At 37.1% G+C, this 27,260-nt stretch overlaps 3 protein-coding genes across 4 annotated transcripts in view; all 3 read left to right on the top strand.

The window, feature by feature from the left end:
* CFI (complement factor I) overlaps positions 1–12,606 on the top strand; it is a 36,919-nt gene extending 24,313 nt beyond the window's left edge. For both annotated transcript variants that reach the window (XM_039338351.1, XM_039338350.1), the window contains exons 8-13: positions 6,650–6,685; positions 7,035–7,138; positions 8,383–8,489; positions 9,435–9,712; positions 10,920–11,021; positions 11,781–12,606. In XM_039338351.1, coding sequence (XP_039194285.1) covers positions 6,650–6,685; positions 7,035–7,138; positions 8,383–8,489; positions 9,435–9,712; positions 10,920–11,021; positions 11,781–11,998 — 845 coding nt within the window. In that variant the 3' untranslated portion in view covers positions 11,999–12,606. The remainder of the gene's footprint in view (positions 1–6,649; positions 6,686–7,034; positions 7,139–8,382; positions 8,490–9,434; positions 9,713–10,919; positions 11,022–11,780) is intronic.
* A 3,278-nt stretch (positions 12,607–15,884) lies between these two features.
* PLA2G12A (phospholipase A2 group XIIA) lies at positions 15,885–20,800 on the top strand. Its single transcript, XM_039338359.1, has 4 exons — positions 15,885–16,491; positions 17,893–17,969; positions 18,419–18,584; positions 19,719–20,800. The coding sequence occupies exons 1-4, from the start codon at positions 16,230–16,232 to the stop codon at positions 19,835–19,837; spliced, it is 624 nt and encodes a 207-aa protein (XP_039194293.1). The 5' UTR covers positions 15,885–16,229; the 3' UTR covers positions 19,838–20,800.
* A 4,163-nt stretch (positions 20,801–24,963) lies between these two features.
* The window catches only part of CASP6 (caspase 6), a 16,893-nt gene continuing 14,596 nt past the window's right edge, over positions 24,964–27,260 (top strand). Inside the window, exon 1 of the mRNA XM_039338362.1 lies at positions 24,964–26,537. Within this exon, the coding sequence (XP_039194296.1) occupies positions 26,495–26,537 (43 nt within the window). The 5' untranslated portion in view covers positions 24,964–26,494. The remainder of the gene's footprint in view (positions 26,538–27,260) is intronic.

A 27,260-nucleotide genomic window follows, 5' to 3' on the forward strand; every position in this document is an offset into this window, starting at 1 on the left:
CTATAAAACATTTTATAAAAATTCTCCCTTAAATTCTGTGCTTGAGTAAATTTGACATTTCTCACCCAAATAGTTTCCCAGGTGTCCAATGAAACTGGCTCACCAAAGTTCTGCGCCCATCTAATCATACAATCTTTAATTAGTTCCGTTTCTGAGTCCAATTCAACTAAAACCCCATAAATTCTCTTAATGTGGGTTTGTCTTTGATCCTTCAGTTGCTTAATAAGATTTTCATCTTCTCTAAGAAAACCCACCTTGCAATCCATCTTCCATCTATCTAGTAATTGCCTATATTGGAACCAAGAATAAGTAAAATTTTCTTGTGCTAATTCTTCCCGTGATTTTAATTGCCAGTTTTGTCCATCCCATTTAAGTAACTGTCTATAAGACACCATATCCATTTTAACCCCTCTTTTTATTCCTTCTATCGCATGCCAAGGTATAGCCCATAATGGTACTTTAAAATCACTTTTATAATATTTTCTCCAAATCCTAAGTAAAGAAATTCTTAAAATATGAGATTTAAAAGCCCAATCTATTTTTTTATTAAATATTAAATAGGCATGCCACCCATAAAGTAAATCCCATCCCTCTAGATAAAGTATCTCAGAATTTGTCAAATTTACCCAGTCACTAATTAATGTTAAAACCACCGCATCATAATATAATTTCAAATTTGGTACCTTGAGTCCACCCCTCTCACGGAAGTCTTGCATAATTTTGAACTTAACCCTTGGTTTTTTCCCTGCCCAAATAAATTTATTGAGACCCTTCTGCCACTCATTTAAATTAATCTCATTTTTCAAAATTGGTAACATTTGAAACAAAAAAAGAAACTTGGGTAGAATATTCATTTTTATCACTGCAATTCTTCCCATGAGGGATAATTGCAGCTTTTCCCAGTTCTTCAAGTCTTTCTGTACCCCGACCCACAACCTTTCATAATTGTTTTTAAATAATTTTGCATTAGAAACAGACAGCATCACCCCCAAATATTTTACCTTATTAACAATCTCAAAACCCGTCGAGTTAACCAAAATCTGCTTCTCCTGACTCGACATATTTTTAGGTAAAATTTTAGTCTTATTTACATTAATCTTAAAACCCGAGACCAAACCATAATGGTGAATCAACTGTAATAAGTTTACTACAGAATAGTCAGGTTGCGACAAAGTAACAACCAAGTCATCCGCAAAAGCTCTCAACTTATATTCTTTTTTATTAACATATATTCCTTTAATTTCCTGAGACTCTCGAATTTTAATCAATAATATTTCCAATGTTAAAACAAACAACAATGGCGATAAAGGACACCCCTGTCTAGTACCTTTCTCTATTGTGAAAACCTCCGACAAACCTCCATTAACAATAAGTTGTGCTGTTTGTTTTTGATATATTACCTTAAGGGCTTGTAATATGTTTTCACCAAAATTCATTTCTTCCATTACTCTTAGCATAAAATGCCAATTCAGTTGGTCAAATGCTTTTTCAGCATCTAAAAATATGAGCCCTGCAGAAACTTGGTTGTTCTTATCTAAGTATTCTAGTAAATTAATAATTTGTCTAACATTGTTTTTCATATACCTTCCTGTTATAAACCCTGATTGATCTTTATGCACAAGATGATGCACCACCCTCATAAGCCTATTTACCAAAATTTTTACAAATATCTTATAATCCACGTTTAAAAGAGATATAGGCCTATAGTTTTTTGGTAAAGTAAGATCTTGATCCTCCTTTGGAATCAATGATATAAAAGCACTACGCCATGAAGGAGGAATCTCTAAACCCTGTAGGATACCATTAAAAAGATCATTTAATGGTTGAATCATCTCCTCCATTAAGGCTTTATAATAAACAGCTGTTAACCCATCCGTACCCGGTGCTTTCCCTAATTTCAATTGTTGAATTGCTGAGGCGATTTCCTCCTTAGTGATTAAACCATTAATTTCATATTTCTGATCCTCAGTCAGTTTAGGAAAACTTGCCTCAGCTAAATATTTATTTATATCTAACAGTTGTACATTAGTAGATTTGTATAGGTTTTGATAATAATCCAAAAAAGATTTTTTAATTAATTCCTTCTGAGAAACTAGTTTACCCTTATAATTTATTTTCTCTATTATTCTCTGTCTCTGTTTCTTTCTTAATTGATAAGCCAACCATCTCCCCGGCTTATTAGCATTACAAAATGTATTTTGTTTCATAAATAATAAATTGGTTGCAGCTTGATCTGCTATCAACATATTAAATTGTGACCTTAATAACTTTACAGATTCTTTAGTACTTTCATCAGAAGGATTTAGAATCAAAGCCCTTTCTTTTAGTTTAATTTCATCTTCAAGTTCTCTACGTTTCTGAATCTGATTTCGCTTATAAAAATTATTCATTTTTATCAAAACACCGCGCATAAATGCTTTACCTGCATCCCATACCATTGACATTGAAGTCCCCTTGTACATATTCAAAGCAAAATAGTCCTTTAAACACTCCTTTAGTTTTTGAACATTCTTCTCTTGTCTAAACAAATTTTCATTAACTCTCCAGGATCTTCTTTCCTCTTTCTCTTGAATCAACTCCATCCAAACTGGACTATGATCCGTCAGTGATCTAGGAAAAATCTTTACATTCTTTACTTTATTATACAAATCCGTGGTAATCAAGAAAAAGTCAATTCTTGAAAAAGATTGGTGTCTGTCAGAAAAAAAAGTAAAGTCTCTCTCCTCTTGATTACGTTCCCGCCAATAGTCCCTTAATTCCCAGTCTTCTTTCATATCAAAAAAGGCTTTAGGTAGCCTTGCTTGTTTAAGAAAAGGAGAGGAACCTTTCTTATCCCTTTGTGTGTCTAAGACACCATTCCAATCACCCATTAGTACCACTGATCTATAGTCAAGCAAAGTTATTTTTTGGTGTAACTGTTTATAAAATTGTTCCTGTTGTTGATTTGGAGCATAAAGTCCAACTATAAGTACTTTCTTACCATAAATACCAAGTTCAATCATCACATATCTCCCCTGGGGATCTGATTCTACCAGACAAGCTGGCAGGTTTTGTTTGACATATATAACAACTCCCCCTTTCTTCCCAGGTGCAGGAGATATAAAATGAGATCCCAAACGAGCATTAACTAAATATTTCTGATCTTTAAGTAGAATATGAGTTTCCTGTAAACAAATAACATCATTGGTATGTTGCTTCAAATAATAAAAGATTTTTTTCCGTTTCTGAGGAGAATTCAATCCATTAACATTCCAGGTCAAAAACTTTGCCATCTCCCTTGGCACGCAGCCTGGAGAAGACACCATCAAACTCTGACAGAGCTGCGTGTGTTGCATAACTCTTGGGTCTTGCTCCTCCCACCGGCGGTGATGCACTTCCAGGAGAATTCTCTTTGGGCTCTTTTTTACGTTGCTCTTTCTCTTTACGCTTATAAGCTGCACGAGTCATCCTCTGCTCTTTAGCCTCCGTTTGGCGTTGCTTTGCCACTTCTATCATCCCTGCGGAAACCAAATCTAGTGCCTCAGATTGCTGCTCAGGTTCCTTAGCACTCAAAGATTTCCGACCAGATGAAGTTGAGCCTGCACTCAGGACCGAAGTATAGAAATCTCTAGCTTTGTCAACTGTGTTCAATCTGTAACGTGTCCCAGCATGGCTCAAAACGATACCCATCGGAATTTCCCATCTGAATGGCATCGATCTAGCTTTAAGCTCATTAGTTAAAAAAGCAAAATCTTTCCTACTTCTTAAGATTTTAGATGGGATTTCCTTTAGAATGATGACATCTTGGGCGGCAATCTGAAATCTTTTGTTGTAAAAAGCTTGTATAATCTCATTCCGCAGGGACTTCTTTGTAAAGTAAATCACCACATCTCTGGGCAAATTCTTCTGCTTAGCAATCCAGGAGTTGAGTCTATAAATTTTTTCTACTTCTCTCTGTAATTCTCCTTTATCCATATCCAAAGCCAGCGCCAGATCACTAAGAACCACCTCCATCAAATCTTGATTCATATCTTCCTTGAGGCCTCTAATCCTCAGAGCATACTCCATCTGTCTGTACTGAAACATCAAAATATCTTCTTGTGAGGAGTCCACCTTCCTTTCCACGTCTTGAATTTTGTCATCTAAAGAGTCAACTTTGTCTTCCACTTCCTCAAGCCTTGCATCGAGCTTAACCACCACAGTAGCCAAACCTGAAACAGCTGCCAGTATATCTTGTCGTAATTCATTATTATTTTCTTGCAATTTAGACTTTATCCCCGTTATCTCTTCTTTGAGATCAGATTTAATTTCTGATTTAATCTGTGAAACAAATTGAGTCATTTCCTCTCTCATTTGAACTACAATCTCTCCCATTATACCTCTAACCTCTTGCACTGAAAGTCCAGGTAAAGGAGGGGAGGGTGGTGGCTGAGCCGGTGGTGCATGTTTAGATTGTTGTTGTAGCTGTGCAGTGGAAGTTATAGGAGAAGAAATAACCTTGGGTATTGAGGAAGGCTGCTGCCTCTTTGAAGCCATTTTAAAAAGCACAATTGTCACTTCCCTTTCCCCTCCAGCCAAAAAGGGAGGAGGAAAAAAAGAAAAAAAGAATTTTTAAAAAGAGACAAACTATAATCATTAAAAGTCCAGAATAAATCCCAAGAATAAGTAGTAAAAGAGCAAACAATTCAAAAAAAAAAAATTCTAAGCCAAAAGCAAAAGCAAAAGCAAAAAACAATCCTTAAAAAGGGAAAGTAAAACAAAAGAGAAAGGAAAAAAAAACTCCGACACTTTCAAAACGCCATCTTAAGTCCTTTCACTAGTATAACAAAGAAAAGGAGGAAAAATAGTAAAAATCAAAAGATAAAAAAAATAAACACCTAAAATATAACAAAAAATCCTTTAAACTGCTCCGTCCGTTTAAAAATTACTCACCAAAATGCTGTAAACACGGAGATAGAAGCGGCGGTTTCTTTTGCTTCCGAGGAAGCAAAAACAGCTTGGAGGCGGAGATCAGCAAGAGCTCCGAGGGAACACTCCTTTCACCCCCTCTAGAAATAAATCCAGAGGGGGTTTAGGGGTTCTACCTCTACTCTTGCGTTCTCTATCCCTTCCCTTTGCCCGGGAAGGGATTTCCGAGCCGCGGGCCAGCTGATGCGCGCTGCGCTCCGCGGCTCTGACACGTCCCCAGCTGGACGGCTAAAAACTAGCCGCCATCGCCGTCGCCTCCCACCGGAAGCTCCTCCATGAATTTTGTTCTATACATTTCATCTTTTATTAATGTCATACTGAATATTAATTGTATAATATTTTTTTGACTACCTTTCAAGATCTTATTTTTGACACTATACTTAGGTGTTAAATAAGATTTAAAAGGCAAATAATAAGAATTTCAGCTAAACGTTAACTGTTCCAAAGGTACTTTTTCAAGAAGCAACTGGACTTTCTTGTTTTTCTTTGAAGATGTTTCACTTTTCATCCAAGAAGCTTCTTCAGCTCTGACTGGATGGTGGGGAATGGAAGGATTAATATTCCTTGCACACAGCTGGTCATTTGCATTCTTTTAGAGCAGGGGTGTCAAGCTGCTGGCCCGTGGGCCAGTTGCATCATACGGAGGCCGTGCCCACCCCAGCTCTGGCAATGCAAAAAAACTCACGATACGTCACGACACGTAATGTGATGTGGCAAGTTTGACATCGGTGTTTTAGAGAGTTGTTGAGGCCACTTGGAGGTTTATCTATGTCCTTGGATGAGAAGCAAAACGTCTTCAAAGAAATACAAGAAACTCCAGTTGCCTCTTGAAAAAGCTCCTTTCAGACAACCATGACCTGGATGATTAGGACTCTCCATAGACATATAAATATTAACTATTATTTTACTTCAGTAGAAACTGAAGGAAGAAAAAGAAGCAACAATGGTAAATTTGGCTATGGATAAAAGTAAAAGTAGGCTGTAAAGATAATATCTCCTTATTAATACCATTATTCTGTAATTTTGTGCTCTTTCATTGTCTGCTTCATAAGATAAATTGGGAGATGGTATTTATGCTTCCTTTGTTTTAAAGGTGAACATATCAATTGCTAGGCAGAAGCAGGTCTGAATTGAGTCTATATGCTCTACTGTTCATCTTGGACTCTTGGGCTGTATGGCTGAATGTGATGAACCATTGTAGAATCAAAGTACCTGTAATGCTGAAAACCAATAGGGGCTCAAAGGAGGTATTGACATTCTACACAAGGAGATATTTAAGTATGTGATACTCTACTGCAGAGGTGTCAAACTCGCAACAACATGACATGTCGCAACGTGTTGCGGACTTTTTTCCCATTGCCGGCAATGAGGTGGGCGTAGTTTCGGCATGATGCATCCGGCCCGTGGGCCGGCAGTTTGACATCCCTGCTCTACTGCAATCCTACCAACAATCTGCAGCATATGATACTCTGTTGTAGTCATAGTCCACTAATTTACTTTTATATTTTTTAAAAACAGATATTATGTGCATGTGGAGACCAATTCTAATTATTAAACATCAAAAAGCTCTGAAAAGCCACATAAATGGGACAGTCTAATGTTAACAAGTAATTGTTCAATTAAAGTAATTTATATATATTCTCTACTGGGAAAATTTCTTTTACAATACTTTCAAATTAATTTTTTTTTAATTTTCTTGCAGGAGACTCAAATCAAGTTATAGAGTCCATGGATGAAGGTAAATGTGTAGATAAATTAGCATAAAACCTGATACTTTAAAAGCAATCTTCTCTATTTTCACATTTTTAAATTCTGAGGATGTGACAATGTCCCAGTAGGGTTGGATACAACAGTTGAAGTAAAGCAATTTGCTAAACTGAAATATTATCCATTTTTAAAGTAGCTCTGAATAGAACTGTAATTTTACAGTTATTAGAATTTTACCGTATTGATTTTCAGTGGACATCTGGGATAACTCTCTAAAATTAAGACAATTGTAGAAGTAGTTAAGATTAAATCTTTCATAGTAAAGGCTTTAAAAAACCTTAGTGTATGAGCATTATGACACTGTTTATGTTTTATTAAAGAAAGAAAAAGGACAAAGACTTTATTGCCTGTAATATCCTGTGGCATTACAAATCACACAGTTACTCGTCAGAAGAGAATCATTGGTGGATTTACTGCAAAACCGGTAAATGCAAAGGATGGCAATTGGTTAAACTATAACACTGATAAAAATACATACATAGTATACTAATTGGGTGCAATACAGGTAGTCCTGAATTACAACTGTTTATTTAGCGAACATTTGAAATTACAACAGTGATGAAAAAGTGATTTATGACTCTTTTTCACATTTACTACTCTTGCAGCATCCTCATGGTTATGTGATCAAAATTTGGATGTTGGCAACTGACATGTTTTATGATGGTTGCAGTATCCTGGAGTCAGGTGATCACTTTTTGCAACCTTAAAAGCAAAGTCAATGGGGAAGCCAGATTCACTTACCAATCATTGTACTAACTTAACAACTGCAGCAAAATACTTAACAACTGTGGCAAGAAAAGTCGTAAAAGGGGGCAAAAGTCACTCACTGTCTGGCTTAGCAAGGGAAATTTTGGGCTCAGTTGTGGTCATAAAAGTGCTTTGGTAGTGCCTCAGAAGTCCACAGGTCATTGAGTGCTTTGGTAGTGCCTCAGAAATGAATAAAGGGTAAAATCTGGAGAATATAATGAGAAGTTAATTTTCATGTTACAGTTTCAATCTTTATGTCCCTGCTTTCTTATTTCTCCCTTCTCTCTTTCTCTAGCTGTAAGATAGAGAGCCAGAATGGGCAGCACAAGTAAAATTAATGTTCTGTAATATTTGGAGAATTGCTATTTATTCTACACATTTTGCTGATTCTGTAGATTAAATAAATCCACTAATGCAGTGGTTCTCAACCTGTGGGTCGGGACCCCATTTGGGGTCGAACGACCATTTCACGGGGTTCGCCAAACAACGCAGTCCGCCATTTTTTCCCCCTTTTCCTTAGCTGTGCTACTCCCTTTTATTCTATTGGCTTTTGAAAGCCAATAGAATAGACTCTCTTGAATAGAGTCTAATTCTATTGGCTTTCAAAAGCCAATAGGAATTGTCCAGGCTGTCTCTGCCCTGCTGAGCCCGCCAAAAGTCCCATTCTGCAAACGGTGCTGTACCAGTTGAGTAGTCCTCGACTTACGACCGGTTGAGTAGTCCTCGACTTACGACCGGTTGGGGGTCGCGGCATTAAAAAGGTTGAGAACCACTGCACTAATGGATAAAAGAAGAGCTTGCTGGGTATATATGTAAATTTTTATCGAAAACTGTTCCGGTTTTTAAAAGTGCAATATCTGTAACAATCCAGATAGTTACCGTACATTGATTTTCTTCAGCCTCTTTCCCCTTTTTTAATAGCATGACTTTCCCTGGCAAGTGGCCATTAGAGGCGAAGGGCAAACAATGAACTGTGGTGGGGTGTACATTGGAGGCTGTTGGATTTTGACCGCTGCACACTGCGTTCGGTAGGAGACCTTTGGTATTGTTATAATTCCTTAAAGTTCTAAATTAAGCTGATTGGGACTTTCTTGTAATGACGACTAAAGAAAAACAGAACTTCAGATAAAATCTTATATTATAACCATAACAGCCCAACTATTTTTAGTTATAAAAGTTTTCTTAATAAATCTATTCAAAGTTATTTACTTAGTTCTGGAAATATAACAGAGTATCAAATTCCGCTTGTAATATATGTTTGCGAGGAAGAAGGTATGGCTGTTAGTATTTGATTTGCCTTATAGATCTACCTCTACGATCTTCTTTTGGATTATGTAGAGTGGTGGTTGGATGTTGGCAGAGGTAAGAAAGCCATCTCAAAGTTCAGTATATAATGCTTGTGGGATTAGACAAATAGAGACATAGACATAGTGCTTGTGTTTAAAGCATCTGCTGGCTCAGGAATTCTGGGAGTTGAAGTCCACAAGTCATAAAAGTGCTTTGATAGCGCCTCAGAAGTTCACAAGTCATTGAGTGCCTTAGTAGTGTCTCAGGAGTGACTAAATAAAGATTTTCTAATGAATGTTAGAAATATCTATATCTATGAAACTGAAAGAGTTAAGAGTATTCACACCATTAACTTGACTCCTTTGCTTTGTTCAGGAATCCAAATTAATTACTCCTAACAGAAGGCCATGTAGCCTCCACTTGAATACATTCAGCAAAGGCTCACCACAACTTTGGCTAATTGAATCTTCCATTAAAATATTCCTATTGTGGGGGATTTTCTCTAATGTTTATTAAGAATCTGCCTTCCTATCAATTGGGTAAATGTGTCTCTAAAAGTGGAAGATTATATAAAACATTTTGGTTCTTAATCAACTCAAAATCTAATTGGAGCCAAATTTACTTTTCTGTTAAGTTATATTTTAATCAATATTTCTCTTCCTCTCTTTTTTTTTTCTTTTTGCTAGGAGGAGCCGTCTCCATGTTTATAAGATTTGGACTGGGTTAGTAGACTCAATAAAGTTCAATACCAGGGTAGAAACATTTTCTTTAAAGGACATGATAATACATGAGGACTATAATTCCAAAACATATCAAAACGATATTGCTTTACTGGAGATGAAAACGAAAAATGAGGGGACTCCATGTTCTCCACCTGATACCGTGCCAGTATGCATTCCCTGGTCACAATATATGTTCGGAGATGGTCATCGGTGTAAAGTTTCTGGCTGGGGACTTGATGAAGGTAATTAATGCTTTCTATTTGGTGAGATTATAAAAATGTTTTCTTCAGAGCGAATATACACATACTCTAGCACCTATTTAAGCTCCAGTGGCTGTCTGGGTTCCATTTGATGATGGAAAGCAAAGGAGGTCCCTTTTATTTATAATGTTGCAATTGTTGATTGGGAATCATCCAGTTTGATATAAGATGGGTGGCTAGATAAATGTTTTCAATAAATAAAATTCGCTAGGTACAGGTAGTCCTCACTTAACATCTGGCCACTGTTTGAAGTTATGACAGACACCCCCTCCCTCAAAAGCTATTTATGACCACATTTTGAAGTTATGGCTGCTGCAGTGTCCCATGGTCCTTTGCCTTTACAAGCTGCCCAGCCTCTCTTCCCCCATCTCACTCTGCCGGGTCCCTCCAGCCTTTGGCCTGTCTGTGCCCCATTTATTTTCTGAAGATATTTGGACCTCATGTTGGGGAAGGAAGGCAGGCCACTTGTCCCTGGGATGTTTGGCTGTCTTCCAGAAGAGACCTCCAATTTCAGCATTCCCATAATTCTTTACAGGCATGTCAAAATGGCACCCATTTCCCAGAGACTGCCATGTGGCCCAGGGACAGACAATACTGTTCTGTTTTCCTAATGCAGTCTGCACAGAGCTGAGGAAAGAGCCAGAGCTCTAGAGATCTTCAAATTATAAGTGTGCAATAGATGACAGGGCTTTGGGGAGGAGGCCAAAGGCATGCAGCGACCTGGTGAAGAGGGGGACTATCTGCAAGTACCTGGTGTGGGGGAAAGCAGGTCCAAGAACCGTGGGGACCCTGAGAAATGGAGAATGGAACATGGGGTATCTCAAGAGGTATGGTAGACCTCGACTCACCCCTGAAGCATCCCACACTCCATTTAACGGCCCACATGGTCTTTTAATGACTGCATTAGGGAGAGCAGAGGGTCGCTGAGACTGTCTCGCTGAACGGCCAATACCACAAGGAAAAAATGTGCAAAAATGCAGTATTCTTAAATAGGATGAAAAAATGCATTATAATGTATATATTTTGAAAAAAGACAATACATTATTTTTTTTTAAAAAATGTAATTATTATTTGCCACAAAAAGAATTGGCTCAATTGAGTCAATTTGAATTTGACAACCTCTTGGAAATCATTTTATAATTAATATTTGGTACTGATTTATCTGACTCTTCTCTCATTTCTTGTTTAGAATCCACAAGACAATATATTCTTAAATGGGGTTATGTTACTTTAATGGGTAACTGTTCAGAAATCTACAAGAATCGGTATTTCAAAGGAATGGAATGTGCCGGTGAGCATGAAATGTATCATTCTTACCTCTATTCTGACACCAATACCTGAGCTGGTAGATAGAAATGGACTATCAAATGTTGGGCTCAGTGAAAATTTCAATATTAAATATATCATCCCAATCTAGAATGCACTGCTTTCCAGCCATCACAAATCAATTATGGATAGGTAGTTAAAACATATGTCTTGTTTTGAGAAAGAATTTCATTGGCAACATCTGTTCAGCTCTGGGCACACTAGTTTATTATATGCACTTTAGGTTTTCTTCCTGATTGACATTGTTTTAATTCAGTATTAAAAACCAGTATAGAATAAAGGTTCACATATTGAACTAGGGATTTGGGAGATCTGAGTTCAGGTTTACCTCAGTCATAGAAGCTTAATGCTGACATTGAATCAATTACTATCATTTCAATCACAGTATCTCAATACCTCACAGGATGGTTGGTTGTGGTAAAAATGGGACAAGGAATCTTGTGTATATTCCTTGAAGTCCTGGAGGAAAGACAAGATGTAAATCTCAAAAAATAATAAAATAAAATAAAGTAAAATAAAATAATAATAATATGAGTGATAACAATAATTTAACTGAATGAATTACAAACACTTTAGATTAAAAGTCATAGCATACAAGTAATATACTGCATATGTATAGTAATATGTTTTCAGTGAATGACCAGCAAATATCATGTGAACTTCTACTTTAAAATATAAAATGAAGAATGTTCGTAGGCAACTCTTTTTGTTTTTCTTATTTCAGGTACTGATGATGGTTCTGTAGATGCCTGTAAAGGTGATTCAGGAGGACCTTTGGTTTGTTTTGACCGTAACAATGTGGGATATCTTTGGGGTGTTGTGAGCTGGGGTGAAAACTGTGGTGAAAAGGGACATCCTGGTGTTTATACAAAAGTGGCACTCTATTTTGATTGGATTGCTCAGCATACTGGAATAGCTCTCATTTCCAAATATAATTTGTGATTGTTAGAATGCAGATATTTCCCCCTTTTACCTGCATTAACGAAACAAAGATCAACTAGAAAATTGGTGATTCTGTTCAACATATACTGTATTAAGTATTTGAAGGTCAACTAATTTAATTGAGCAATAACAATAGTTTCTATACAATTTGAAATTTTGTTTTGTTTTATTGTTTGTGCCTTTGAGTCAGTCTTCTCCTGTCAGCTGCCTGATCCCTGCAATTTTGGTAAGATTTCAGAAATGGTTTGCCATTGCTTCCTTCCTAGAGGCTGAAGCAGAGTTGACTGGTCCCAGGTCAGCCAGATGGCTTTGTGTCTAAGGCAGTTTCGAGCCTGATGTTTTAATCACTATACTAAATTGGAAATGGTAGAATTATTTGAAACGTCTTTCTAAGTAGATATATATAAAAGTATATTTTAAGTCTGTGAAAATCTCTAATACTTAAAAGCATATTTCAATATGGATTATGCCCTAGAAGAAGAGCTCTAGTGACTTATAAAATTTTACATTTATGGCTTTAAAACCTTGCTGCTTTTTAGAAACATCTGCTCTGTTTTGATATATTCACTTTGTATATTCAAATAAAAAATGATGCATGCAACAAGCAATAAGTTTCTCATTAGTTTTGTATTAAGATCCACTAGCTATGCATGGTAGTAATATAATAAAATTGCAACTATAAATAAAGATACATCCTAGAATATAAACATAGAATGTAAACATGCTATTATATAAACAATATAAACATAAATATAAACTACTATATACTGTTCTCCAAACCATTTAAATCCAGGATGTGATGAAGGGGAAACATATCAAACTGCACAGATTTCTTACAAAAAGGCATTGCACATTATAGACAGCTTTTCACATTTTAGAAACATGGAATGGCCACTTTCGGCATAGACTGAAAAACATGTTTGCCATTATTTACTTATGAGGCATCATAATTTGGTAGTATCTGCTGGAAAAGTTTAAGAGCCCTGGACATGCAGCTTCAGGTGAAAGCAACTTATTTACTTGCAAGACAGCAAGGACAATGTTTCTCTCTTCTCTTTCTTATTTAAAATGGCAAAGAACCCAAAGTGATTTATATACATTTCTAGGGCAGTCCAATGTAATTGAACCACAAAACAAAAAGGAGCTTGACAGGATTAGGATGTTTTTCTTTCAAAGGTGGAAGTGCTAATAACTACAAGGTTAACAATGCTGGAGGCATTGTTGTGGTTAACAAAAGATTAAGGCAACTTCAGAAGAGATAAAAATTGGGAAACAGCATTAGTTTAAGAAAACTTTGTAGGGGAAGGGAAGGGAGTTGTTAGTGTTCCATCACTGGAGATTTTTTTTTAAGGCATGGTCTAAGAACATGTCCAAAGAAAGAATACCAAGGCAGTGAAAGGATTGACAACCAAATCTTACAAGGAAGGTGAAAAGACCTAGGCTTGTAGAAGGGAAGACTGAAAGGGAACATGATGGCTATCTTCACTGGTAGTTACATTGTAGAAGCTTAGGACTTATTCCCACTTGCTCCAGCAGATAAGAACTAATGAGATAAAACTTTAGGGATGTAGATATACATTATACATTTAAAGGAATTTATTGTAGTAAAAGCTGTTAGTGAAATAGACTACCACATGGAATGGATGCTTTCTCTTCACTGGAGATTTTCAAGCATAGGCTAGATCAGGGGTCTTCAAACTTGGCCTTTTAAGACTTGTGGACTTCAACTCCCAGAATTCCTCAGCCAGCGTGCCTGCTGAGGAACTCTGGGAGTTGAAGTCCACAAGTCATAAAAGTTTGAAGACCCCTGGACTAGATATTGGGCTTTTGACAGGACAGTTGACAGTTCAAGACTTAAGTACCACATGACGGAGTGAGCTTCCATTATTTGCCTCAGCTCCTGCCAACCTAGCAGTTCAAAAGCATACAAATGCAAGTAGATAAACAGGCACCACTTTGGTGGGAAGGTAACAGTGTTCCATGTACTTTTAGCATATAGTTATGCTGACTATATGACAACAGAAGCATCTTCAGACAACGCTGGCTCTTCAGCTGTGAATCAGAGATAAGCATTGCTCCCTAGATCAGGACATAACTGGCAGGGGAAAATTTTACCTTTAGAAAATCTTGCAGTACAGCAGATTGGCCTTGATGACCTCTATGAAAGATGACTTTCATCTCTATGATTCAATAATTCCTGTCTAGGCAGGGAATTGGATCAAAAGATTCAGAGATTTTTTTCTGTTCCTATGTTATGAAATAAGCATAGGCTACTAGTCAGACATGCCACAGCTGAATACTCAGTTTATTATTTCAATAGATATCATCCTCTTTAATAAAAATATGGTAACTATGCACAAATAGAAATATTTCATAAAAACAAAGTCCATGTATATTTTATCATGATATGCCACAATATAGAAATGAGAGTGAAATTATGTGCAGTTCCAGATATTTAAAAAAATAAACTATGGTTGACAATTTCAGTCTCTCCCATCAGTTATCTGTTCTATAGTAATGATGAAACTTTTTTATTTCTTCCATTCGATCATGTCTGATTCTTGGATACTGCCTGAACAAGTTCTTGCAATTTTCTTAACAAGACTTTTCATTCCTAGGACTGAGATAAAGTGACTGGCCCAAGGTCACCCTCCTAATTTCACCTCAGGCACAAAGCCAATTTGGGGACCCTGAGCTAATCAGCCCTAGGAACCAGGCAATGTCAAATCACTTCTGAAAAGCCTTGTCAAGAAAACTGCAGGGACTTTTCTGAGCAGTTTCAGAGAATTGGACACAACTCAATGGGGGGGGGGGGAGGAAAAAGCAGACAGTAATGGGAAGGGATGGATGAGGGGAAAAAGAAAAAAAATGCTTGCTGGAATCAATACTTTCGGACTGTTCTTTAAATTACAACACCCAGAAATTCAACCAATATGGCCAGAAGTTAGCTAATCAAATTGACCTATACAAGCCGGGTGATCTCAGCCCAGATTAATGTTTATGGCTTCATGTGTAGGTGACCCCATGAGACTGGGGACACTGAAAAAGCATCGCCTTTTATAAATTAGCAAGCTAAGGAAAAGTGCAAATAAAAAGAAAGCCTTTTAAAGTAGATTTTAAAAACCCTTCTCCCTCCATTCTATTGTACCTCCACGTAAGAAAAACAAGTAGGGGAGTTATTGACACTACAAAATGCTCCCTTAAGTGGAGATTGTAGGAGTTCCATGTTAGTCTATGGTAGTAAAAAAAAAAAGTTTGCAGCCCATTTCTGACTAGTAAATTGTATCAAAACACAGTCTAAGCATTTCATGAGCCTCACCTCACACTTTATCAACACATCTGATGCAATTTGTTGGCAGGAAAAGGTGCTACAGACTAATGTGTTGCCTTCAAATGAAGGAGTGGTATGCACAAAGTTTCACTGAAGAGAACAGAACAGAAAAACAGAGTTGGAAGGGACCTAGTCCAACCCCATACTCAGGCAGGAAACCCTATACTATTTCAGACAAGTGGTTGTCCAATCTCTTGTTAAAAACTTCCAGTGTTGGAGCATTCACAACTTCTGGAGACAGGTTGTTCCACCAATTGTTTTAACTGTCAGGAAATTTCTCCTTCGTTCTAGGTTGCTTCTCTCCTTGATGAATTTCCATCCAGTGCCTCCATTGAACCCATTGGGGACCGAGAGTCTTCCTGCAAGGGATCACCTGGGAGGCTTCGTACTCTTTGAGATTATCATAATATAATAAGCTGTCCCTTCAAGTCAGTTTTGAGTGTAAATCACACTAGAAAGCTTTGAATGCCAGAGAAAACTGCTTCTGTCTCTTTAAGGCCCTTGGAGGAAATCTGTGCTAAACCACTTCTGGGATAATTGAAGCGCCCGCTCGGCCTGACTCTTTGCGCCACGACTTCTTACTTTGCTTCCCAAAGGATTGGCAACGCCCCCCCTTTTTTTTTTCCTCTTCCGCCCAGAAAAGGGCTGGCGCAGGGCGATCTGGCGGTGTTGCGGAAGCAGGTACCGAAAGCATTTTGCGGCATGGTGGATGTTTTCCAACCTCGGCTGACTATAGGTGCGAGGACTCTGCGCGGCCGCTATCCGCGTGGGTGAGGGGCAGCTACTGGGTCGGCGTGCCCGGAATGAGCTGCCAGTTAGCATTTGGAGAGATCCAGCCTTCGCCTTTCCCGGAACTTTTCGAAGGCTGCTGTGCCCCGAGTTACAGAACCCACGGCGTTTATGCGTGGGAGTTCTAGAACTCCGGCCCTCGGGCGTTCGGAGATGCCGGTAAGGCGAGCGGTCTTGTTGCCGCTGCTCGTGACCGGGGCCTTATTCGCCATACTGCTAGAGCCGAGCCGATGCCAGGAGCCCGAAACTCCGGATTGGAGGATGACATTGAAGACCATCAGAAACGGCGTTCATAAGATCGATACTTATCTAAATGCTGCTCTGGATCTCCTGGGAGGAGAGGATGGACTCTGTCAGTATAAATGCAGTGATGGTAATAATACTATATTAGAAGAAATGTATATATGTTTAACTATTTGTTATGAAGCCAAACATGTTTAATGAATTTATTTTTTTTGTCCATGCAAAGGTAAGTTAAGGGAATGGCATAAAAATAACAAAAACATATAAATTGCTTCTTGCTAAAGTCAGGCAAATCTAAAATTTGAACAGTGAGCATCCCAGCCACAACATAGGAAAAAACAGGGTATAAATACAATATTTTCAAACCAAAAAATGTCTATAAGTTGCAGATGACAGATGTAAACATTAATGCTGGAAGTTGAACAGCATATTCCTGTATTTGGCTATTTCAGAAGTAATCATACTAAATTTAGTGGAACTCAATCCCAGGTTATAGGATTGAAGTCTCATATTTGTACTTTCAAGAGATGCCTAAAATGTATTTAAAATAGTAGCAATAACAATTATATTGGCTCCTTACTGCATACAATATAGCCATTGTTATATTTTATCATGATCTCAAGCATATTCAGTTCCTGTTATTTTGTGAAAATGCCAAGGATTATATTGCAGAAGGCAGAAGAGATTATTTATGTAAGCATCAATTCTGCTAAACAGATTAGAAAATTTGGAAATGGATGTGAAATATAATCCATTCTTCTTTCAACAGTACTTAAAAGGCTAGGTTAACTCATTGAAACCCAGTTTTCATATATTTATTGCTCTAATTCTTTGAATTTATTGTGGTTTCACAACCTTAATCTTATGTCCATATCATTAGGGGAGACCTTGGCAAGTGGTTAAATGAACCTCTACATATTAAGTCTAAAGTAAATTAATGGAACTTTATTAACATGCCCAAACTGAATAGCTATTTTAAAAAAAAAACCTTACTGGCATTTTAATTTCATAATGGATATCCAATACAGCACTTCAAAACAATTAACAGAAGATAACTCCAGAGACATTAGTGATCCAATTGGTCACAATTTGAGAAATGCTTTGCAGTTTTATATTCATTCATTTGGTAAGCAAATTCAATTCAAAGGATATGATTTCTGAATAGATGTGTACAGTGCTGTGAGATTAAGTTAATTATCTTGCTAAATTCAGACAATTGAGACAATAGATGAAAAAGTGGTATGGATGTGGAACTAGTGACTTTGGATCAAATCCAGACTCGGTGGAAATTCAGGAGATGACCTGGTAGCTGCATTTCATTTCATCCCAAGTACTTCACCATGTCATTGTTAAGAGAAAAAGTTTGGAGGAGAAAGTGCTATGTATAATACCTTAAGTACTCGAAGGTTGTGATATATAACTAATGAACAAATGTTCATATATCTTTAACAATAGGTTAATAAATTATTGTCTTGAGTGAGTTTAGAAAAATCAGAAGCATTTTACATATTCTAAACTTAACATTTTACAGGATACAAACCTTTATCTCGCTATGGCTATAAACCTTCACCACCCAATGGATGTGGTTCTCCACTCTTTGGAGTTCATGTAAGTTGCTAACAGATGTGCAGAATACCCCATGTATGAACTGATCGTCTCATAGAATCCATGGGGAGACTTGGTCCAAACACACATTTTGGATATTTAGGCCTGTGCACAGAACAAAATGAATTTACTTTTTTCTAAGTAGAAGTGGAGGTTGGGGATACAGGAAAAGTCAAAGGTATTAGCAGCTGAAGTGAGGGAGGGAAGGCAATGGGAAGATTGAGAGGTGACTGCGGAAATGGGAATATGCCATTCTGGGACTTCAGCAATGGCAGAGTGGGAGGGAAGGAACTGGGAAAATGGAGAATGGATGTTCATCAATGCATATTGCAACATTCCCATCACCTTTCATCTACTCTTAGAGCTCCTTCAGAAGAGAAAATTTCTTAACTTTATGGGCTTTAAATAGCATTTAACTCTCAAGATGCTAATCACTAGAACTTGTTTTTCAGTTTGACATTGGCATTCCTTCAATGACAAAATGCTGCAATCAACATGACAGATGTTACGACACTTGTGGTAGCAAAAAGCATGATTGTGATGAGCAGTTTCAATATTGCCTTTCAAAGATCTGTAGAGATGTGCAGAAGACATTAGGAATACCTGAGTCTGTGCAAGGTGAGCCATTCTTGAGAAATATGGTGTGATAAGAGATTTACCAAGATTATATAATCTGAGCCCAATTAAAGAAAAATTTAAACCAGAGTATCAGGTTAATGTGATTGCATTATCTACAACTTGGTTCTTCTATATGTTCAAATGGATAGGTATGTACTTACGTTCAGTTATTTAAAGGAAATCATGTTTGAATAAAGAATATAACAGAATCGCCCATTAAGTTTTATTTAAAACTCTTCAGATTAAACCATCCACTTAGTTTTCAGGATTAAATTAAATTACTTATAGGCTAAGCTAACTGTTTCTCCATCTAATGTTTTTCTCTTTATTCCCTTTAAATAAACTATGGATTTAAAAATGTTCTGCAAGGAAGAGGATGGAGATTTAAGACTAAATATTATGGAGAGATGAAATTGTCCAAGTTTTGCTAGTTAAAAAAATCATAGTGTAGCTTCACAAACATATTTGTGATTATAATGTATTGGTATTGTAGGAGTAATTAAACTATACAAGTAGTTCTCGACTTTCAACCACAATTGAGCCCAGAATCTCTGTTGCTGAGACATTTGTTAAGTGAATTTTGTTCCATTTTACAACCTTTCTTGCCACAGTTCCTATGTGAATCACTGCAGTTGTAAAATTAATCTGATTTTCCCATTGACTTTGCTTGTCACAAGGATGCAAAAGGTGATCACATGACCCTAGAACACTGCAACCTTCATAACCATGAGCCCGCTGCCAAGCACCTAAATTTTGATCACGTGACTCTAGGGATGTTGCAATGGACATAAGTGTGAAAAATGGTCATAAGTCACTTTTTTCAATTGATATTTAATACCTACCATTTATGTTTGTTGATTAATGTAGAAATATTTCTGATGGGGAAATAAGGGAAATTAGCTATTTGTATCACTATTCTGCATTTCTTGTAAACACTGTCAGTTCTAATTCTAAGTCTTATTGGTAGATTAATTCCTGCAACTTCAGTTGGTAAAAAACATCGCATTAATTGTAATTTGAGTCACTCATTGCCCAAAGCTATGATTGTACTATGGTTTATTTATCTTTTCTTCTCAAGTAGATAATGACAGCTTTTCTTTATTGTACTATTAAAGATATTCCCCTATCTTGCAGCTTGTGAATCTACAGTACAACTAGTGTTTGATGCACTCATACATCTCGGATGCAAGCCATATCTTGACAGTCAGCGAGCTGCATGTATGTGCCAGTATGAAGTCAACAGAGACCTGTAACAAGATTTTTCTGAAGTGATAGAGCCCTTTATTGTTACAAAGCTGTCCTAAAGAGACAGTGAACATGCAACTGGACTTTCTACTCACCAGGAGAAGACACTAATATGCATATTTTTATGTAGCACTTCTTTCATCAGTTATGTATGCATTCTTAAACTATAAGGATCGGGGACACCTCTTTTAGAGATGAATTGGATATTTTAGCAGCTGCCTTAAGTAGATAGGATTGTCAATGAATGCTGCTCTAAACTGAAGGAAGTGAATACTGAAGATGGCATGAGATAAAGGAAAAAAAAAGTAGGTCAATCCTTGGGGTCACAATCAATGAATATCTCTTCTGTTTGATTTTTCTTATAGAAGAAAAATACCCCAAAAGGCAAAAACCAAATATTTGAAAGACTTTAAAAAATATGACTGGAAATGTTCAGTCATTTGTATATTGACATTGTATGATGTATGTAATATTTGTTTTTACCACAAAACAGCTGTTTTCCAGTTCTCCAATGATATTGTAATTCTCTGAAAACAATAGTTTATTAACTATTTAAAAGAATACTTCTATTGAAGATAAATATCTATCATGAATTGCAAAACCAGAAAATGTTTGATACAAAGATATTTGTCCTTTATTATGTATGTTGCTTAAATAATATATCCCTTTTATTCTGGAATATCTCAAAATTTAATTTTAAGACTAATTTATCATTATGAATTGATTTAATAACTGTGCAAGGATGCTTTCATGGGCTTCTCATTCCCAAAGTTTTTATAAATAATGACTACTGAGTCAGATTCCGCCTCAAGTATAAAAAATTGATGAATTACTTGATATTATTTGAAAAACAGTCTTTGATGCATTTTCTTCTAGTGCCTTTATTAATGAAGTGGACATTTTAAAAGTGAATAGGTGTGAAATAAAATTATCTGTTTAGAAAGGGAAAAAATTAAACATGCTAAACTGAATATATGTCATGTATTTATTCCATCAACAAAAATTAGAAGAAGAACTTACAGAATTCACTTGATGAGCTTTTTATTTTATTATCTTCCGCCATTTTGTATTTGTTAGCCTTTAGATAGTATCCAGTTTCTTGATAACTACCTAAGACTTTGCGAAAGAAGTTTGATGATTCCTTTCTGCTATACAAAAAATCCAGCCTGTTGTTACTGAGCATTTGTGTACTGAAAAAAGGAGGATTGGAAGCTGTCCTCCATTGATTAGGCACACTGCAAGTTCACTTACATTGTACATTACTGCACCAGAAGAGTCATGAAAGCAGATAAGACAGGGTTCTTTGAATCTGAAGTTATAGTCTGTTTATCTAAATTAAGTTACTCTGGTAAAACAGTATAAGATTACAGCATATAATAGTGAACATCTAATATCTAAAGTTGATCTTAAAGTGAACACTGGCAGCTACAAAGTACTCGTCAAGACTTATCTAGATCACACATTTTTTTTATTCTTCCAGAAAAGAATGCTTCTCTTTCTTCTTTGTTCTGCTATAACTGGAGCAATAAGGTAGTGAAGTGGTATGTATAAAGTACCCTAAGATGATTTAAAAATAAAAGGGGAAAATCATTAATTGAAATTTATTTTAAATACAAAATTAATTGAAATATATATGAGCCATTAGAGGATGAGAATAAGGAATAACCTGAGCTGTCATTCTACCATTTTTCCTAGTACTATACACACATGGATTTTAAAATTGTATTTATTTATTTGGGAATTGTAAAAGGCTGCCCTAGTCAGTCATGACTCTGGGTGGTTTACAAAATGCATAGTGAGGGAGTTAAAAGCAAAGAAGCCTTTTTTTGCTAAAAGAGAAAGTCCAGCAAAAACTGAATAACCACTCAAAAGACCATCTTCACTTTCAACTGGTAATTTGCATATTCCATAGTAATAGTTCAGTGAGTGCATTTGTGTCTGTCCAAAGCTACATGTAGCTTTCTATGATTACTACTAAAAGTAACAAAAAGTACAGATAATTACTTTATCGCTCAACTTTAGCCTCCCTTTCTCCTTTAGTTCCATAGCAAACCATGAGATTGGTCAGCCTAGAAGATCCCAAATTGCAAAGATTTCTGCCCAAGCAGTAGTTGATTCACATTCTTACATTTTTATTAAATCTAATTGATAAAGCAATAGTACTAATTAATACAGAATATATTGTATAAAAACTGTCCAGCCCTAACAAAACACCTACATGTCTCATTCACAAAGAAGACATAGAACTGGGCTCCATGGCATGGGACCACCCTAGCTGAGGATCAGTCTTCCCAGCTACCGTCAGCCCATCCCGTTAATCTGGCAGAGAAGGTGTTCTGAGGGTACATCAGCCAAGAACATAACATTTGGGAGAGGAAGGTAGGAGACATGCCTTTTCTGCCATGGTGCTTGCCTTATTGAACATCCTCTTCCCAATCCCAAAATTAGATGAGCTCCATGCCTTTAATATTCTGGAAGGTCCTCAAAATCTGGTTATGTTATCTGGGGTCCCAGGGAACTAGAGGCGGGCTTAGAAAGATCCATTGCTGAGAGAGAATTTATATTCTCTCTCTGCCTAGGATTTGTATATCTGTTTTATACTATTTTTAATGTGGATTTTTACATTTTTATATCTATAATTTAACTATTTTTTATTTACCTTCCATAGTCCTTTTTTTGAGATAGGCAATTATAGAAATTTGATTAATAAACAGATGTCATGATTATTAGAGAAGTCAGATACAATATCTGCCTTAATTTATATAGTTATATACCTAATTAGAATGTTATCATTATTTGTTTCATATTTCAAATAAAGTACTCCTGTGACTTTAGAATAACATCTATTTTATATAAACTGGGTGAAATTTAATATTCATTTGACTTTTGTAGAGTTTAAGAAGTAGTAGTGTTCATCATACAGAAGGATCCATTAAAGTTCAGTGGCTTGAAAGCTTCCTGACTCCAGCACATTTCTGAAATGCTTCCTTGGTCACTAAGAAGTTCTTAAAACACTTGGTAAAACTTTTGCAGAACATTTTGATATAAAAATTCAGAAGTGTTTTTTCAGCTTTATTATTGTGCCATGTAAACACAATGTGTGTCCTACATCATATGCTTGTGGTTGTATTTAAAATCTTTGGTAGATAAGTAATCATCCAGGGAAACTTTCTTGAAACACAAAATTTCTAGCTCAGCACACGCCATGTTTTCCAGGTGTCTCTGAATCAAAATCCCCTCCAATTAACTTGGAAATCTGTAAGTTGCATATTAATTATAACTCTACTAACATGAAAATATTTGCTGTGCATTTTTGATACAGTACATATAGATAAAATGGATCCATAACAAAAGCACAAATAAGGACATTTGACATTTGTTGGTTTTGGCAAGCAGTTTTTTTTTTAAAAAAAAATCCAGACTTTTAAATATGTAAACAGCATTTGGCTTGCCACCAACTTGCCTTGCTTGTAAAATGACTCAAAGCCAGGAATTTATACGGATTATCTTGATGTAGGTTCAAAGTACAGTACAATCAGTGAAGCACAAGTTAAAAGAAAAAGAGGAAAAGAAGAGTAAAGGAGACTTTCTTTAACTTGTATTCAAAAAACTAGAACAATTTAAACGGGAAAGGTCTGCAACTGAGATAATCTGGAAGGAGAATGAACTTGCAATTCTATGTTCAAATCCTGTATTTTATTATTTATGAAGTTTCTTGTATGTATCAATAAAATGCATTGCTCTTATCATAAAGACTTCATCATGAAATATATAGGAATGGACTATGAGACCAATATAAAATGGACATAAAGTAGAACACTGATACATTTTATGGAAGCTTCTTACAGTTTAGGTAATGAACTTATATTTCTAATTACTCAGCATGACATTCTTCGGTGAATCTTGTATCTGTTATGGCCAGAAAAATAACCATTGTGGTAGGTACTCTCTGCATAGCACTCACAGAATTCAACAAAATCATCAATCACCAATTATCATTTTTAAATATTTATGGCTGTCCACCAACAGGTGGCTAAGCAGTAACATGTATTGCCCAATTCTGTGATTTTACAGGCAGATTAAACTTTAATCCAAAGAAATAACCTATTAAGTAGTCGTAATATTTAACTTACAAAACACATTGAAAACTAAAGCATTTGTGTGGTTGATTATAGCTGTGCAGCACATAAGTTACAAAACCTTTTTATAAGAGTTTTTATTGTTTTCCCCCCATACATTCAGTAATAATTTTTCAACAAATGTGCTGTCTGAGTTTACATTCGCTATTATATATTTAATTCCTAATCCTTTATTCTTTCCTCTAGCCATCGATAAAATAAGTCCCAAGTTTGATAGTATTCTGTTTCTTCTTTTTCTTTCAATCTCATAGTTACAAAACCTTTCATGGACAGCATGGAACAAAGTAAAATAATAGAAATGGGCATACTCTAAAACTCATAGGCAAGCATTTGAAACCAGAGTATTTCCATGAACTGCAAACAGAGTTTAAATGTGTGTCATTTAAATTTGCAAACCATGATTTGTGAAGCTCAGGTTGGATTTGCCAAATAATGATAGTTAATGGTTCAGCATTTTGGGTTAGTGAAGCCTGTAGATTAATTCATGATTTGGTATATTGTGCAAATGTAGGTAGTTCAGTTAATTTGATTAAATGACTCTTCATGTTATACAAATAGCTTCATAATTCCACTTCTTAGTGAATCTCAGTCTTCATTTATGCTATTTATTATCTAATCAGTACAATATAAAATTAACTGAAAATATGTCCATTGATCAGAGCCAAATAGATTTAGTGTTCAAATATCAGACTGGAAACTGGGAGACTATGATTTCTAGACCTGCTTTGGGCATAAAACCAGCTGGGTGACATTGTGCCAGTCACTTTCTTATAAACTTTCTTCTTTTTGTGCCATATCCATTATCGGATGTTGGCGATCCTGTTTTTATCAGCAGCCGCACAAAAAAGTGCTGCTGGGTTTTGTCCAAACCAATCCCTTAGATTTTGAAGCCACGGATGTTCTTCTTCTGCCTGGACCTCGTTTGCCTTCAATCTTTCCCTGGAGGATTAAATGGAGTATGCCGTATTTTTCTGGGTGTTGCATCACATGTCTGAAATATTCTTCGTTTTTTAACTGTTTTGATGATTTCCCTTGGCTTTCCCAGGCAGCTTATCACCTCCTCATTTCTGATCTTGTCAACCCAGCTTATACGTAACAGCTGCCTGTAAATCCACGTTTCAAATGCTGTACTTATAAAATCTAGGAAGAAGGCAATGGCAAACTACTTCTGAAATCTTGCCAAGAAAATTGCAGGGACTTGCCCAGATAGTCACCAAAGTTCAGTGCAGACTTGAAGGCACCAAAATACTTATAAAGTTACTTATACATTACCTATAATAAAGGTGATATAAATCTAATAAAATAAAACAAATACTGTACAGATATTAACAAACATGGACATAATTATAAATGCTATTATATAATCTAAAATTAAAATACTGTCGCCAAAGCTTAGCTATGTATTACAACAGATATTTCCAAGTGGATGACTCTTGACACTATCAGTCAAAAGATATTAAGCATGTATTTCAACTATCTTTAATTTTTTTCTGATTTTGTTCTAAAAGAGAAAATAGATAATGAATTAAAAATTAACCCCATATGGGCCCCACCCAAGCAGCACTTGAGGTGAAGTGAATATTCAATGTATCTCATTTATAAGCAGCTATTCTAATTATGGGGAACCTCCCTGTGTAGACACATTGGGAATCCTGATGGTTTTGTAATGGCAAAAGCTTCCCCCTCTGTTTCATTCAAATGTTTGCGTACTCTACAGGTTGGCGTTTTCACCATGGCTAATATATATGGCAGCATCCCATGGTATAGGAAGAGAAATCCATTTCCACAACTGATCTTCACTGGGAGAGATGCTTTAAAATAAGCTACCAGTTCAAGTATCATGAACTTATGGTGAGCAGAAAATATTACAGATTGGTTTGCTCTTACGGAAATTAGAAAACACCAGCAGAATTTCTCGCCTGAAAGGAAATGTTTCCCTCTTCCATTTCATCTCAGAAAGATTGGCTGGCGATTTGCTTTCAATGGCTTTGGGTATCAAGAAAAAGTACTTTCACAATCCGTATTTGATCGGTACGCCTAATAAGCCAGGTCAAGATCACAGAATGGGGTGCATCTGTGGATAAATCCTTCCCTTTATCAGCTTTAAAACAACAAGGAGGTATCACGGAAAGCCTCGTCGCTCTGGGAACCTTGAGGTGGTGTCCTCAGACGGGTACTTTACCCCGTCAGGCTATCCCAGCCTCCTTTGCTTCTTTATACGAAATGGCAGCGCGTGTTTAGGGTTCAACTCTCCGCAAACCTCCGGCCTCGCGGCGCTTCTCTCACTCCTCCGAGGCCAAAGCAGAGGGCTGAGCCCGTCCGCGGGGACCGAGACAAGCGCTCAGCCCCCCCAGTCTTGATAAGAGCAAGCTGAGACAATTGAGGAAAGGAGGCGCTCCTTTCGGAGGGGAGGAGAAGAGGGCGGGCGGCGGAGGGTGTCTGTCTTCCTTCGAGGCAACTGGAGGGAGGGGAAGGACTGTGGTAGCAACACTCCCGGGGAGGGCGAGGGAGATCCGAAGTCCAACCATGGCGAACGCCAAGAAGCAGAAAAATGACACGAATTCCTCAGGTAGGCGCAGAAAAGAGCTGCAGTAGGTGCTCCGGGCGAAGAGACCTTGGGACAGGACGCTTGACCTTGTAGGGGCTACCCCTCGCTTCAGCTGCGCGCCCTAAGACAGAGCGGGCCGGCGGCGACGGACGAATTCTAGGCACGCGTGGGTGGCTGCCTTTCGGTTGAAACAGCACCCCAGGCCAAAAATGTGGAGAGACAGAGCCTGTCCCAAGGCATCTCGGCACGTGGCGTTTCTTTCAGGGAGGCAATATGGGCACGCAATGTTTGTGTTCGCGCGGCAAGCTTAATCTGGTGACTGAAGAGCAAAACCTTGAATCCTTCGCGGTCTGAGTTGAAATGCAGGAGAAAGTAGGAAAGACAAACAACCCAGTCCTTGGGGGCCGGCACGTTCCATCTTTGCTTGGAATGAAGAATCCAGCTTTTCGATTTCAAATGCAGACGAAGCCAGCTTTTTGCTTCTATTCTTCTTTCTCTCCTCCAGCTTCTGCTCGTTAAAAGTCTGTAGCTCCTCTTGGCTTGCTGTCCGAGTGCCCGCGGCTGCTTTTTGGCAGGTCGCCTTCCTTTGTTCTCGTTCCTCTTCCTGCCTTTCCTTTGTTCCGCCTCATTAACTTACCTCGAGCGTGGCTGCCGCGTCGCACTGTTTACTACTCGACCGTACAGCAGCTGCGTGACTTGTACTGTAACTTGTCGCTCCCGAGGACAGGCAGCAGTGTGTGTGTT

This window comes from Crotalus tigris, unplaced genomic scaffold (genome assembly GCF_016545835.1).
Source record: "Crotalus tigris isolate CLP2741 ecotype Arizona unplaced genomic scaffold, ASM1654583v1 scf7180000017695.2238764, whole genome shotgun sequence".
Lineage (NCBI taxonomy): Eukaryota > Metazoa > Chordata > Lepidosauria > Squamata > Viperidae > Crotalus > Crotalus tigris.